We start from the raw sequence: 17347 nt of genomic DNA, 5'->3' as shown, positions 1-17347 counted from the left end.
TTGATATAAATGAACACTTAAACGTTAAAAATTAGGAAAGTGGTATTTAAGTGCCAAAATCGAAACAAAATTGATCACTTAAGTGCTAACGACGAGAAATCTGATCAAAATATTGATGTGGTGATTTTCCGACGAGACAAGTGTAAAACAATGTTATTTTGCACACTAACGTGATTAGATAAGTGCAAAAACGACTTCATTTTGCTATTGACGTCAATAAATAATTAATATAAAAATTAACTAAATTAAATTTAAGAATAATTTTTTTTAAAGGAAGGAAGCACGTGACGAGGACACGTGGCAAAGGGCTCAATCCTCACCCTCACTACCTCCCCTGCCGTTGACGACCCGTCAACGACGAGGAGGCAATGGCAGCAAGGACTAAGCCCTCAACCATGTGCTTTCTTCCCCCTTTTTTTTTTTTTAAAATTTAGTTTAATTTAATATATATTAAAATTCAAATCCACGCCAAAACGACATCGTTTTTGCGTTTCTTTGCTAAGTCAACTTTCCGACGAGCTATGTAGACAAGCAAAATTAATGAAAAATTGTCACGTAAGATTTCTGGTAGGGTTCATTGAAGATGGCACTTAATATCACTTTCTTAATTTTTGGTATTTGTGGTGCACTTTTGCTTAAATAAAATAATAGGAAGGGAGAATCAAAGTCAACAATTTTACTATGAGTTGAAAACATTAATATTTCAATCGTGACCACTACTAATTTTGAAATAAGTAAAACAAAAAATAACTTCTTATTCCTTGAAACAATTTATAGAAATAAGTCATTTGTTTTCTTTTCTTCTTCTTCCTTCTTGCCGCTCACTGCCCTCCCCCAACCGCTGCCCCTCGCAGTCGGTAGACGGCGAAGAAAAGAAAAAAAGAAAAAAATTATTAAAAATTAAAACAAATATTCTGCTCTACAAAAAAAAAAAAATTTATGGATTGTATGAAATACATTCTTGTTTTTTATTTATTTAAATAATAGAAATTTTATGTAGTTACTAAAATAAGTTTTTTTTACTCAGAAATTATTTAGGGAGTAGAAATAAAAAAAAATTCTATTTTCGAAAAGAAGTTATTTCTTATAACAGAAATGTTATAAAGCAAACTTTAAGATTTTTGCAAGTTGAGGGTTGCAAGTCGAGGGTTGGCTAAGGAATTGGAACTTATAATCAAAGCTTGCTTCGATTCACACACAAGTAAAATCTAACTGACTTGGCCAATCACCTTGGTAATGTGCTAAACTTTAGGAGCATGTGTAAGTACGACAAGATGCATCAATCTCCTCTCGCAGAAAATGAACAGCCTTTGACAACCGAATGGACGCTTGACCTCTGAAACCAAAGATTGATTGGGAATCCAAGAACCTTAACACGGATTCAATCTGGTCCATCCGATGTACTTTTTGATCGCCATTCGATTACTATTTTGGCCCATTCAGTTGCTTGGTCCATTCACGACAGAACGAGATGCACACTTCTAAACATGCTTCTCGACTTAGGTTCCGTACGAAAAATAAATAATTTTCTTAAAAGTAATTATTTATATTACTTAAAATAATTAGCCAATAAAAATATTGGATTACATGAATATTTTTATAAACTAATAAATTTTTTTCTATTAATTCATTTTTATAAGTGATAGAAATAATTATGTTTAAAAAAATATTTTTCAAATCATTCGTTTTCGAAAAATAAGAGCATCCTTAAAATTAAAACAACATTTCTTAAAAATTAGTGAAATTGATACACATGTCGACATCATCATTGTCCTCTTTGACTAATCCATAAGTTAACCGGTCTATATTCGTATGCATGAAATTCAAAAAGAAATTAATTGTCCCTTAAACCAAGAAAAGTACAGGCTTGTTTGATGCTATTTGTTAATACTAAACTTGGGGTATAAGCTTGCCAACTGATACCCAGCTTCCAAAATGATCTACAACACAAAGCTCAAGTTAAGGTGTCGGATTTAAGATTCAAATTGGCCCTCCGATACTTAACTCGGCGAATGATGACGGCACCATTGGATTGCCAATTGTACAAGGATTAGGTGGTTCCTAATTTAAATTTGATGTCATCGGGATGGATGATCTTTTGATGGGATAGTCTTGTCTAGTCAATCTCGTCACTTTACAACATGGAGCCATCTGATAAGTTCATTAAAGCTCCTTCATTTCCATTTGACACTAAAAATTAAATTTTATTGATGCTAAGCTTCTTTGGTAAGTAAGTTATTGGACTTGACTTAACTGAGTATTCTTTCAATGAAGAAAAGCGCACCCCATCAAACACAGGAATGTTGTAGATCCATATTTGCTTCTGGACAATAAAATGAATCTGGAACATTGAACCTATGCTTCGTTTTTGTTGTTTGTGTTGTATGATGGAGGGAAAATAAAAAAAATTGCGCTTGTGTAACATAAAGTCTCAAACTCTGCTCACTGATAAAGTAGTTGAGTACATGTTAAATCATACTTTGATTTTGTGTTTTGTAGGTCAACACCAATATCACCTTTGAAAACTCGTTTAAGCTTTAGTAGGTCGGCACCTATATAAACAAATAATAACCTTGATCATAACTCAGGTCCGTCCCATCCCTAGCTACCCCTCTACATAGCTCAGAAAAGCTATTTGGCAATGCTGAGCAATGAAGAACTTCACCGCATCGTCTGACCATTCCATGCCCTCCCTTGTCTGAGCGAAATGAACGTCTCTCACGCTGCAAAACCCACAGCACGAACACGAAAGCGGATGGGTAAATCCCATTAATCACCCATGACCCCAGTGGTGAATGTTACTCGTCGCAATCATAAAGAAGAAGAAGACGGAAGAAACGGAAGAAAATACAGACAGATGGGAGGGAAAATGAGAGAAAATGACGAAGAGAGACGGCATCGAAGGGAGCACTGATTTGTAAGGTGGAATACGGAAAGAGTCCCACATGCATGCAGAGGCATGGATAAAATCTCTGTACGCAAGCATTCCTTCTTACAGTTTGCCCTTCTCCGTCGAGGATATCTTTGTGTCTCGGTCTTACTGAGGCTGAGAGAGAGAGAGAGAGAGAGAGTTTGATGATGAATTGACTGTGTATTGTCACATCGAAAGGTTGTGACGAGTGTCGTGTTCAAGATTACTTAGAGCTGACTGAATAGTGAAGATGCTCCTAGGGCTAGGGCCAGGACCCACCGTCCCCCCAAAACAGAAGAAAATAGTGAAATGCTCCAAGAAAAAAAAGTAAGAAGGAAAGAAAGAGAGGGGCAAATACCATAATAATCATGGCCTTTTGTCATGATAACAAATTTAAAATGACCTCCAAACGTACCAAAAAAGGCATCAACCGTTCGTTATTGGGATGAATGTATCTCACCAACGCTTACTTAGAGAAAACAATGCAATTTTGGTGTCGAGGGACCTAAAGTTAATAATATAACTAATAAAAATCGGGTGCACTGACGCACTAAGATTAAATATGGGCAAAATACCAAAAGCTAATGCTCTTTTTTGTCACAACAATATAGCTTTTTGACTCAAAAGATCATGTTAAATCTCTTTTGGGTGTTTAAAAAGTCGTGTTAAATTTGCTACACTGATGATAGATTGTATTTTTTTTTTTTAATTTTGTATTTGGCCAAGAGAAAGGGGGAATCTAGTGTACTTTTGCTTTCGAATAGTAATTGGTGTTGACTTGATTTTTAACCTATTGAATGTTAATTAAGAATACATTTATTTCGTACAAAATAAATGATTTATGAAATATTTTTCTGAAAATGATCATTTATATCATTTATAAAAATAAAGGAATGAAATTTTTTTTGTTATTCTTGAAAATGTTTAGACATAAGTTGTTATCAATGATGAAAATGTTTTGTAATGATTAATTATTTTAATTTACACAATCCATCATTCTTTTTTAAAGATATTTTTCAAATTATCTATGAAAATGATCGCTTATATGCTTTATTGTTCTTCAATTTAATTTTAGAATGCAATCTTTCTTTATTAGAGTTCCCTCACGTGCATCCCGTATATGAAATTTTGACTACTATGGACTTGGCTGAATTTTGTATATTCTCTTGAGCTTAGTCCAGATAATCCAATTAAGCTTAGAGCATCTTTACTTACCCCGGTCCAATTATTATGCAGTTTTTGTGGGCTTATTATTACTAAACGACAATTCTCATAATATGTAGACGTATACAATATTTTTGTTCAGGGATTGGAGACAATCCAAAAAATTTCTATGTGATGAATGGGATCGCTAAAATGTAGGTATCAATAATTATTATTTTCATAGACTACATTAATCAAATGGGATGTATGCATTATTATGAATTAAATTATTAAGTATCTTATCATAACACATGTCTTGGTCATTTGTAGAATTTTCTTTTGTTTTACCAAAAATGGGTGTACTTGTATAATGAAAAAAAAATTATGGAAATGGTATGTATGACAATTTTGGATAAGAAAGTGTTTGGCATGTTTAAAGGTAAAAATGAAATCTAAGATTCTTCAAGTTACCATGAACACTAAAATGAAAAGACTAAAAATTAATGCGTTTATTAAACATATTGGGAACTTGACTTTGGAGTGATGATTATACTGTTACAATGGATATTAATATTCCACTAACCATGATTACAACACATGATTAGTATTATAAATGCAGTTACAAATGTGTTCTTTTAAATTCTCAACATGCTATTCGTATGCTAACAATCATTATCTACAAGAAATTACAATTTCCAAGGCCACTACACATTCCATCATCGCTCGGTACTGCAACCTCCATTCGACATCTATATCTATATGTTCTCTTCTTGTCTCCAACACTCAGCCAAGTTTTAAGATAGTCAATCCAGCATACTCCATCTATGAGTCATGATACTCGCTCGACTGCTTGTCAATATCAATATCACTAATTATTGATGATTGTACCATATAGATGTCGATATTCACACCACATGATTGTCGATTTCCCCATGACCTAGTCGATCAAACTCTATTACAAAGAGTTGGCCGTTTTTTGGCCTGAACATTAGTAGATTTGCTAAAAAATGACTCTTCTTTCTAAACTAATTGCCATATTCGACTATTCGTTTACATGTCATAATCACCTTGACAACTTATGCTTTGCCTTAATTTTTATTCTTAAATAGCGCTGAGTTCGAAGGACAGAAAGAAGCAAGACGGTTTAATACTTGTCCACTGATTACTGGCCATTTAATCTTAGGGGTCTCAAGTCATGCGCGAATTTTCGTCATGCAAATACGATCATGTCAAAGTTAGATGAAAAGGCGAAAAAAGAAAATCGCAGAAACCGAATTACAACGGAGAAACCATCACAAAAAGTAAGGAAAAGTTACTCCAACGCTCGAAAACTGAACCAAAGAATAATCGTCAGCATCGTGTCGCAAGTAAACCCTAGCCTCCTGCTTCTCACAGTCCGAGAAAGAGTGGGGCCAAAAAAGTTAAAAACACGAAGATAATACATTCCCACAAGAAAATAACAGGGAGTGATTTGTCTCGATCCGGCCTGCTTTCTTGAAAAAGCTGAATTTATGTGTTTTCTCACTTCTGAAATTTTCAAGAGATCTTCTTTGCCAGTCTATCCAACCTCAAATACTGTGTCAAACAGCGTTTAAGACGACCCCGTTCCGTAATTACTGGGACAAAAAGTGATTTTTTTTTTACCTTTTTACTTTCAGCTTGTAGATCTTTCATGGAAGCTGTGTTCTTTAGCTGTATCTGTGTATTCCCTTTTTTTTTTGGTCGGTCTCTGTGTATTCCCTTAGTCACTTCTTTTGTGCATGGATTTGGACTCTTGCCTACTCGGTGGCAGCATTTGGTATGGGGTATGAGTACGTGCGTGCATGGTCTCAATCAAATTGTCGATACGAGCGAGAGTACATCAATTTATCTCACTTTCTCACTTAAATGTGGAGTTGTCAATTTTTCCTTTCCACTTTTTCATGCAATTACTGATTGCTCTTGCCAAATTAGTGCGAAGCAATGATTATCTTGTAATGGGTGAATAGACTTTGCATATCAAACTAACCTTTCTTATGGCTAACTATTATGTTAAATTAATAAGTTAAACGAGATGGGAGTCGATAATAAATAATCTGGACATGATATTGTTTGCATTGGAAGGTTTGAGTAGGTCAAGCAATGCACGATAATTTATAATTTCATATGTCAATTAGTAATTAGTTGGCACTAGACAAAGGAGAATTACAATACATTGTAATAATATGAAATTTCATGAATTCATAATTGAAATTGGATACATGGGAGGGACTTACCAACCGCAAGGTGATTAATCAAAGTAAGAAATTGCTTTTATATTACTTAATATACTCCTAATTTCAAATTAGCAGATTGGTAAATTAAGCTATAGAATAATTTTATAGACCACTTTAACATAATTATATCTATAGAATTGATTTTATTATATAGTAAAACCTAACTTAAATATCTCCATTCCATTCCATTCCACTACCAATTTTTTTTATTCTAACAATTAAATTAAAAATTATCATTTCCTTCCATTCCTGCGTAAGCAAAACAAAAGAATCACTGTTCTCAATCCATTATTTTTTCACTCCATTTCCTCCTTCCATTCCATTCTAGTGTATCACACCCGACGTTAGTACAAATGGAGCGAGAACTCTCCCCAAATGGAAAATTTGACAAATTTTCTGAAATTAAACATAACAATAAAGGGCATGCTTCCCCTGACAAGCTACGTTTAATAATGGCATGCTTCCCCTGACAAGCTACGTTTAATAATAATAAGAGAAAATTTTATTTGAATTTATAATTGAAGGAGCGAGATTAAGAAGCCAAAACCCCACCCTGTGCCCTTTGGAACGAGGATCCCCTCACCATCCATTCGGGATGGATTCGTGACGGCATTGAGACGAGCTATGATATAACGTCCGATGATATGAGTCGAAAGAGAAAGAGACTCCGAACACTCATTCCATCGTAATGGCATGAATGTAATCTGTGCAAAAACAGAGGGTTCTTTTGTCCATGTCGGGATAGTTTTTGTTTTTGGTCGGTCGAAACGATGCATCTGGTCTTCCCTGCAATGACTGAGGTGACGAAGACTATTTGCCAAAGAGGCTAAGTAACTAGCGAGTCAAACAAAAGAAGATCACATACACGTACAAGTGTACAAGCGAAAGGGACACAGCAAAGGACTGCATCTTGACTCTTCATCATCATCATCATCTTCTGATACCGTATTCATTGCAACCCCCATACTGGGGTTGAAAGTCGTAACCTCTTTCCTCCCCTAAATTTCGAAAAAAATCCGAGTCCCTATGGCTTCTTGTTATGCCTTTCGAACTAACGTGACTGACAAGGTAAAAGATGTGAAATCAGATGACAGTGAAAGAGAGAGAGATGATTTTATTAAGTGATGATAGTAATGTCACATTGCCACTCTTACTGCCATTTCTGTACTTCCCTGTTTTACCTTCCCTCACATCACTCCCTCCTTTTCTTTTTCTGCTCATAACTGATAATCCCACACATGCAGAGCGCGAGTGAGCGGTGGGTTCTCTTTTTTTCCTTTTTCCTTTTTCCTTTTTCCTTTTTCCTTTCAATTTTATTTTTTATTTTTTACTTTAATTTGCAACTTGGTGGAGCTATACACGTATTTGGGAATGTCAGTGATCTCTGTTCATAATTTATTTCCTCTTCCTCATTCGTTTCCTTCTCTATATAACGAGCTCCCTTCAGTCTCTTCATCAAGCTGATCTCTTACCCATTTCCATCACTTCGAAGTCTTCACTTCAGAGTCACCCCAGTTACAGGCGCCCTTTGGCATGAGAATATATGAAGACCCATTTGATCCTCTCCTTGCACATATCTGTCTCATCTTTCGTCTGTTTTTGGTCTTCGCCTAGAAAACTTGGCATCAAGAGAAAGAACTCCTGTTCTTGTTTGGTCAAGAGGAAGAAATGGAGGGCAGATCTTAAATCAATATTTTGAGGGCGCTATCCTTTCTGAGCTGAAGAATATGATGATTTCGTTTTTTTAAATTTTTTTCTTGATCTTGCAAGACTTTTTAAGTATTTTTAGATTTTTATGGCCGCTCTCTATTCCGTTTTAGTATAAATTCTTAATTTTTATCTCAGCTAAATCTTTCATTTTAATTTATATTGTGTATTCTCCTAAGCTTTTAACGATGATCTTGTAACTTCGGTGTTATTATTTAGAGATTACTTCTTTTGTTAAGATAACTTTCATATGTCATCTTTCTACGTTCATGAGGAGCACAAATTTTTCACGAGGTCTTCCGGAAGTTGCTTGTGATGATGTCTCTCGTTATGCTCTTTCTCTCTGAGCAAAAGGCGAGACAGTGATTGCACAAGAGGGGTCGTTCAAGTAAACTGTATTATTTACACGCTTGAAAATGAATAAACTGAGCTCAAAGCAGAAGATGCGGTTCGTGTTCATTGCCGATACACGCAGTATTATATATAACCAGCTAGGGTTTTGCTTTCCTTTTTCCCTACTTTACCTTTAAGTCAAATCACGTGAGCATGGATTTCTCGACAAAACTTGAGAAGAAACGCGTCCCTAAATTACCTTTAAGTCAAATCATGTAACCAACATCGCGATTTATGCGGGACATAATGGCAATGTATAGATGATGACTGTTGTATTTGTTGAAGAAACAGACGGTGGATTAATCATGCGTTACCAAGAGAGTGCGACGTCAAAGGACTTTTGTCAACAATGATGGCAAATAACATTGGTTTTGGGCAAACACGACGGCCCGAACTAAACTCCTCATCGGGTGAACTAATACTAATAGATGGATCTGCATGTGTCAAAAGGTTTTGTTTAGAAGATGTACAGATAGTGAATGAGATGTTTCGGATGATAAAGAGAGAAAAACCTGGAAAAACATCAATCAGGATATTGACATTAGGTATTTACAGAGTGTTATAACTTTCGTATCTACTATCTCAAGTAAAATCTGATTTACAAGCAAAAAAGGTGAGAAAAGACTTATTTGCTGGGGATTCTTGAAATGCTTTACGATACCTCAATCGAGAAAAGAAAGATTGCCCTGGAACTACCAGCCATCCACTATTCTGCGGGAGCTACACACTGATTGAATGCTGAAAACCACGTTCTTCAGCTTCGCGATCGATAACCTGCTCGTCTTAGGGCCAATCTCCAGCACCTACTCGAGTTTGAGTCCAATGCGAAAGTCTGAATATTTCGAATTAGATATTTTGCGGACATTCAAAATCGAGCAAAAAGAACATTCGAAGATCAATATCTCAAAATTTTTGAATTTATGTTGGAAAATTTGATCATTAAAATAGGAAAGTCGGACTTGGATGTTGTTTGAAATATATGGAGATATCTTTTGGTTGAAATCGGCAAGATATTTGCAGAGAAAAGTCAAACTTTTATTTGGGTTGATCCGCAAACTTTTATTTGGGTTGACCGGATCCTAACTTGATTCAATTTCTCTCATCTGTGACTTCTTTGGCGGTGGCAGTGGCCTATATATAAATTCTCAAGGCTTGTTCTATGGTAGAGGGTCGATCATGAAGAAGTGTTCTTGAAGCATCATCATCGTCGAGTGCTTGGAAATGATTTTCTTTATCATTCTTATTTGTGAATTACATCCAAGAAAGATTAGTATTTGTAGCTGATTTAAATATTGTGGTAAAATTTGCGTATAATTCATTCATGAGATTGAGAGATTATTTATTGAGAAATTTTAGGGCTAAACATTGCGTGTGTTATTGGGTGTAATTGGGCTTGAGAAACACCGAGATAGTATTTGAATAACTCGAGTTTATAATCTATTTATATTGTTTAATCTATAGTGAAATTCACCGCTACTCTCCTCATAGACCTAAGTCTTTATGATTGAATCACGTAAGTCCGGTATCCGATTTATTTTCTTATTATGTCTATATTATTGTTCGATTGCTCGCTTTTTGCAATATATTCTACCGTTTCCTATAAACAGATAAAGGAACTAGAGGACTTGTGGTTTGAGCTCCCAAGAAAAGTCTTGGCTTTACTTTTGTTGAATATAATTTGTGAAAGCTCAAGGCACGGATAGATGATCTCAGCAGCGAGACTAGCATGCCATGGAAAGTCGGCTTGCAATATCGGTTTTCCGAGAAAGTTGTCTCCAACTCAGCTCCAAAACATGCGTAGAAGGCAAGGGATGGGATTGCATTGGCGATCTCCCTATCGACCGGCCTTGTCCCCGAAAGCTTGACGAACAAGACAATGCCCTGCCGGCAGAGGGGACATGGGATAGAGCTTGGAGGACCGTGAACAACAACAACGGAACTGCTGGTAGTAGAACATGGTGCAGAACTGATGACCGCAGCTTGCATCGGTACTAGCATGTACCATTCATTGCAACTGTCTGCATATTCAGATGACAATAAAAGATTCTCGATCCTAGCTAATCCACAAGGAAAAATTACGTACAACATCAACATTTCCATATTCTGGGCTTTTAGCATTTAAAATATTAGATCCACTTCGTAAAAGGCCTTTTCTTTCCCTCCATTCAGTACCAGAAACTTCTTGTTAAAATTCCTATTTCTGTTTCTTCAGATAACTGAAAAGATGAACACAATTTCCTCCTGAAAGATTGAATGATTGAACTGCAAAATGCCTATTCGGCCAAAAATAAACTGCAGAATCCATAGATTCTGGTGAACGATAAGCTTGTGCTCCTAGTTTTATGCGCAATGAAAGAGCATACCCTAAAAGCAGAGATGAAATGATAACTAGTTTCACAGCTACTTAAGCAGCCGACTGCATTCACTAACACAGAGAGAGAGAGAGAGAGAGAGAGAGAGAGAGAGATAAAATCTTGAGAACAGTTCTCGAACTTTCTTAGTATACCTTCTGCAACCACGGAGCGCTTCCTCTCCTAGGCAAACAACGCAGGTTTCTTGGTATGCTGCGTGCAAATTGCTGCTTTTCCATCCACATCCTCTGAAATGATAAAGAAGGGAGAAAATTTGTGTTTCTTACTTGTCTCTTGAAAATCATTTGCCACTCTGGCATGTGACCAAGCAAAATCATAAACTGCCATCAGATCACGTTACTATGCAAGGTTTACACTTTCTGCATAGAGTTGATGCTATAACATTCCTGCTTAATACCAAAGTGACTCTTTTGGCCAGAGACTACCACAGTGACTTGACACGGTTTTTAATCATCTCACCTTAATTATTCTTTAAGGTTTTAGGAAACCACTAACTTGGACGATGGCACGGGTCTTATGAGAAGGTCATATCTTCACGCTGCTAACGCCATCTATAGCTAACGTTCAGAGAAATAGACAATAGCAAAGGTTGATGCATAAGTGGGTCCCCATAAAATAAGCAAAATCAGAGGATTCATACATATGTGTTGCAGAGAACAGAGGCTTGAGAACATATGGCATCTATGGTGCAGAGAAAAGAAAAATCCAATGAATTGATGTTACGTGGCTGGTTACTTCCTTCCCAGTGGAAAAAGGAACCGGGAAGGAAAGAATATTCATTTGTTAAGGATTGGTTTAAAATCCTGCAGATTCTGGACTTCAATTTGTGCATAAACTTAGCACAATACATACGATAAGAATCAGAAAGCTTTTTCTTTCCAGAGATATAAGAAGAAAACCAACAACTCGGTCAACGCTTCTTCCATGCATGATATTAATGCACATTAAAAAGTTTAGATCCTCCTCACCTAGCAATGTTGACAATGCTCGTCAGAGGAAGAGAAATGTAAGGCGAAGGAAGAGTTTGCGGCAGACCATCTGGTTGTCTGCTAAGGATTTCTGTAAGCCAATTTCTGTGCCATGAGCGTGCAATAATCAAAGAAATCCAACCGTGAAGAAGGCAGAACCGTTGAGATTAGTTTTTAGTGCTATGCTCATGGCGCCAAGCAAACACAACGTACACCCAATCAGAATGTCAAAAGAGATGAAAAATTAACTGTTTGTGAGGAAATTACACACTAATCAAGTGGCAAAGTATATGAAACCATGTGGTACCGATAGAAGTGGCAAAATGAGTCCTAAACCCATATATGACCCATTTATGATTTAAATGGGTTATATATGAGTCACTCATTTTTTGAAGAAACTAGTTAAATAAGTTTAACAATTAAAGACTTAAGATAAGTGGGTCTTTAGTAGGTCTTAAATAGGTTGGATTCATAACCCATTTTCAACCAAAACCTCACAATCTCTCTCTTCCCTCTTTAACTTTACAAAAAAATATATATTTTTTTTTATAAAAAGCGAAATTATATATATTTTTATTTTTTTTTTTTCTTTTATTTTTCTTTCTTCTTCCTCCTTTTGGTGGTCGGCATGGCAATGGTCGATGATCGACTAGGCGAGCCTCAAGCTCGCTGGATCTGGCAAGGTGGAGGCCTCGTTGACATCGGGCGAGGCTCGAGCCTTGAGCTCGCCGGATTTGGCAAGGCGAAGGCCTTGCCAACGTTTGGCGAGGCTTGAGTCTCACCAATCTAGCGAGCCTTAAGCTCGTCGGCGTCGCAAGCTGCGTGAGCTCGAGGCTCGCCTATGGCCGAGTCACCGGCAATTGTCATGGCCAGCGGCTAGCCAAAGAAGAAGAAGAACAAAAAAAAAATTTTAAATTATATTCTTAAAAAATAAAATAATTAAAAATTATATTCTTAAAAAATTTAATTTTTAAAATTAAAAAATAATTAAAATTTGATTTTTTTAAAATAATTATTTTAAACATTATAAAAATTGTCCATTAAATTTGTGTTGTAAAACTATTTTAGCAATATCATTTTTTAAATATATATACAAAAAAAATAAGCTTTCTTAGGCTTAGTTAAATGGGTCGGGTATGAGTCGAGTATTGATCGGGTTGGGTATAGATTAAAAATTTTGTATTGCAATAAATGGGTCATAAACGAATTAAATCATTTGATTTAGATTGGATCATTTATAACATAACCCGACCCGTTTAATGGGTCTAGGTACCGATGCATACCCGTTACTATTTATAGCAGTAAGACTTGCACCATGGTCTATCAGGATCTGAAACATAATGAAACAATTTTAGTCCTTTGACAAGTACTATCGAGGAATTGACCATTCTAGTTAATGTTTCTGTGTTTTGCTTCTACTTTTTTTCAATTAAAATACCTGACAGCATTGTGCATTTCCGCCACATGCAGCATAATGAAGTGGAGCACTTCCGGCACCTGCATAGGGAGAAGCAGTTAGCAGTGTAAAAAGCACACAATATTTGAGGAGGCAAGTTAATCTGAAATCAATGTCGTAGACACAGGAAAAGAAAGAAGAAAAGCCAATTGAACATTCATTTTGATGTAGCCGTTAGCCACCACTAACACTAGACACTTGATAACAAAAGGAACTCCTGAATTTCTCATTAAATACAAAACAACTCAGATCATGAAAGTAAGAAGGGGCAAAACAGCCTAGTGAGAAGGGCCAAAATAACCGGGTGCTTACGGTTCCGTAACTGTGCATTCTCATTTTTTCTGCAGGCGGCAAAGCAATACACACCAAATTAAGTTCTGCTGTGGCAGAGTAGAAAGGGAACACTTTCATTAGTTGAATTTAATCACCTATAAGGTCCATGGTAGTTCCATCATCCTCAGTAACTGCAGAAAGAGAAGCTCCGAAGTCCAAGAGAAGATGCACACTTTCAAATTGACCGTTAAGTGAAGCCATGTGCAGAGCAGTTATGCTTCCATCAGCAGTTCTGTTGACCGCCTCGCAAAGGGCACTACACAAGCAATACAGAGTAGCATGAACGAGTTAGACACAGGTAAAAGCAAAAGAAAATCTTCGGGTGAAAGAGACTTAAAAAGGAAGAAACCCTCGATCAAACTCTGCAATAGACTCCGCGTTTTCTGAATTTCCCCTCATGACATTTAAGAGACCTTGCCTACTTGGTAAATAGTCTACGAGGAGGAGGCGGATACACAGAGTATGGCCATCTAATGCAGCCAAGTGTAAAGCAGTGCCCCCATTGATATAGTCCGCTCTGTGAATCTGTATTCAAGAGCCAAGCAATCTAGACAGTCTATTTGAGCGAACAGACCGCACATACATGAAAGAAGTTGTGGAGTCTTACATCAGCCCTACAAAGAATTAGAGTCTGAACAACTTCCCAATGACCATACTGGCAAGCTTGCATCAAAGCTGTCTATTCAATGCATAAGAGAAGTCAAACTAAACTGTGATTGGATTCAATCACATGAGCACCTAATTCGACAGGCCACATAAATGATCAAATTTCCTGTGAGCCTGAACAAATGACAAATGGAACAACATGTGGAATCTCCAGAGGACAACAAGATCATCATTACCTGACCACGGTAATTCCTCAGATTAATGTCCACCCTGGAATCGAGCAATAGAGAAACAATCAAAACAACAGAACAACAAAGCATCATCAAAAGGCAATTCCAAGAACTCGTCATTATGAGAAATGAGATCAATCATTTCCCAAATGAAAATGGGATAGATCATTATATACCTCATGGTGAGCCTGAGCAGCAGGATAATGGAGAGGGGAGTTGTGAACACCAAGGGTGGAGTACCTGGCAAGGCACGGATTGCACTCCAACAAAGCCTTAGCTTCTGGGAGGTCCCCATCTCTTGCAGCCGAAACTAGGCGTTCCCCATACACCGAGCATCGAAAGGAGCTGCTCACGAGGTTTTGGATTCTCATTGGCACTCGTCAACCGAATGACAGAGCTTAGGAACTGCAGTTGTCACTTGTCAACGTGACTTGAAATGATCTTGTGGCTTCCCAAAATGCCACAAATTTTCAGAGGGAAGCACGACATAATACTGAACTATTTTGGATCTCCTCAACATCAGCTAACGAGAAACCCATCATTATGCAGACTGGCTAGAGGCCACAGCACTAACAGCCAAAAACTTGGCAGTTGTGTTTGTCAGTGCGACTTTGGTAAAGCGGAGGCCGAGGGTTTTTTTGGGGATAATGGTGACTTCTTAACCGTAATTTAACTTGACTTTATTTAAAACAAGTTGATAGAGTATACTATTTACCGCACCTCAACCTCAGATTTACTTTTCTGGCCAAAAGCCATACTCAGATCAGCCGTACTGTGGTCACGGCAATTAGCTGTTTCTAAGGCCCTTTTGGCATATCATTTTTTAAAGGAGAAATATAGTTGTTTGACTAAAGTAAGCATCTAAAACAATGCATACCATACATATTTTGTTTATATATTATTTTACTCCATCTGCTTATTATTTAGATACACTAGATGTCTAGATGTTATGTGCACGCACACTCCATGTAAATACTTTTCTATATCTATTTTCATCTAGGTGCGAGAGCATATTCTATTATATTTCACAATGATCATATTATTTGTGAATAAAGTACGAAGGCACTGATTTATTGATCAAAAGAGAAGAAGAAGCATCTCCTCTAATTCTAAAAAAGAAGTTGGAGTCCAAGAGAAAGTGACAAATCTAGAGTTATTATAATGGAGAAAACCAAATCGCCTTCTGTGATGATGGGTTATCGCGACGCTCTCTAAAGAAATTGTTGCTCAAGTGTAGACTTGAAGATATCGGTCGAGGTGTGCCTAGCATTACAAAACATTTTTGCCAAGGTATCAGAGGAATGAGAATTTTCAATTACTCTACAAATGCAAAATTTTTATAGAGATAATTGTTCTCCACATGAGTATCTCGGTACTTTTCAAAGATATCCTAATGAGTTATTTGCTATCGATTGTCCTCTCATGGGCAAAATGAAGGGTCTCTTTATTTGAATGATTTAGGTGATCAATATGATTCATTTACTATTAACATCTTGAAGCATCCTATGCCAATCTTGTCTAATCAGATTTTGCAACTACAAAGTTTCGAGAGTTGGTTGTCAAATAAAAGTTCCTTTGCAATTTAACAAGGGACAGCTTCCTTTGATTAGAGAAGTAATCTTAAGAGTAGTAAAAAGGGAAAAAAATTCTAGCAACAATCGTTTCTCTTTTGAGGAAGGCCGTTTCCTCACAATGGTCCAAGGATGAAAAATTTTCGAGCTGGGTTTATGCATTTGTAGGGTCAAAAGCGACAATTCAATCAAAGCAAGATTGAGAAGCTTGTGAAAAAAATGGATAAAGTCATTTCCTATCAAATTCATAACGAGCAGGGACATATTGCTTTAATTGGTTCAATTAGTCTTTTCCTCCATTAGGTGTGCCAAATGCGTTTGCTATGCTTAACTGTTGGAAATAGTATGGTTCACTGATATTGGAACTTGAGATCATGTGACTGGAGATGAAGGTAACCTCTTCTAATTATGACCTTAAATTGGGAAAGATAGCATTATGGTTGAAAATGGAGACTCACTTAAAATTTCCCATGTTGGTGACGCTCAAATTAATTTGGGTCAAGAGAATAATGACTTCAAAAAATGTTCTACTTGTTTCTCTAATAAAAAAGAATTATTATCAGCAAGCTAATTTACAACTAACTAACCTCTAAAAATTGAGTTTTTTGCCACTGGTTTTGTGATAAATGATAGGAAAACAGGGAAGGTTCTAACAATTGACTGTTAAGGTGACCTATATATCTTGAATGCGCCAAAAAAAGCATCATTTTCCAACCGTTTCAAGAAGGGTTAATACCCTGAAAAACCCAAAACCGGTACACCTGTGACAAATTTACCCCAAAACTACTTTTTTGACCATCAAAAACCCAAAATTGGTATACCTTCTAAAACTGGTACATTTGTGACAAATTTACCCTCCGTTAGTTTTTATTAAAATTTATTGTCAAATTATTAAGTTAAATAACACGTGACAGTTGGTTGATATACCAATTTGGGATTTTACGTACCATTTGTCATAGTTTACAATTTTTGTGATTTTTTTTGTATTAATTCAATTTAACGGAGGATATATTTGTCACAAATTTACCAGTTTGGAGATTTTTGTGGTCAAATAAATTAGTTTGTGGTAAATTTGTCATAAATGTAGTAGTTTAGAGTTTTTTTTTATGGTTAGTTTGGGTAAATTTGTCACAAGTGTATCGGTTTGGGGTTTTTCATGGTAAAAAAAAAAAATTGAATAAATTTATCACATGTATACTAGTTTTGGGTTTTTCAAGGTATTAACCCTTTCAAAAAAGTAGATGAAAGTACTTAGCATTAAAGGTTGGTGCATCGACAATCCATCATCTAAAAAATAAAGGCAATATTGTGGCTGCTGCTTGGAATAAACCTACTACCATATTAATAGTAGTCAAAATGGGTTGAGCATCTAAGGGTCCATTTGGTAACCGGTCAAACAATA

General features: G+C 36.3%; 1 protein-coding gene across 1 annotated transcript; it reads right to left on the bottom strand.

The window, feature by feature from the left end:
* Positions 1 to 11745: 11745 nt before the first annotated feature.
* On the bottom strand, positions 11746 to 14745 carry LOC104438761 (probable E3 ubiquitin-protein ligase XBOS32). The gene is made up of 8 exons (XM_039308529.1): positions 14552 to 14745; positions 14381 to 14441; positions 14146 to 14217; positions 13888 to 14063; positions 13634 to 13794; positions 13188 to 13246; positions 13037 to 13079; positions 11746 to 11894 (listed from the first exon to the last, which is right to left on the bottom strand). The coding sequence occupies exons 1-8, from the start codon at positions 14743 to 14745 to the stop codon at positions 11746 to 11748; spliced, it is 915 nt and encodes a 304-aa protein (XP_039164463.1).
* Positions 14746 to 17347: the final 2602 nt, after the last annotated feature.

The sequence above is a fragment of the Eucalyptus grandis genome, chromosome 3, assembly GCF_016545825.1.
Source record: "Eucalyptus grandis isolate ANBG69807.140 chromosome 3, ASM1654582v1, whole genome shotgun sequence".
In the NCBI taxonomy this organism is placed as follows: domain Eukaryota; kingdom Viridiplantae; phylum Streptophyta; class Magnoliopsida; order Myrtales; family Myrtaceae; genus Eucalyptus; species Eucalyptus grandis.
Note: the sequence above shows the minus strand (reverse complement) of the source record. Positions and strands in the feature narration are given on the sequence as shown.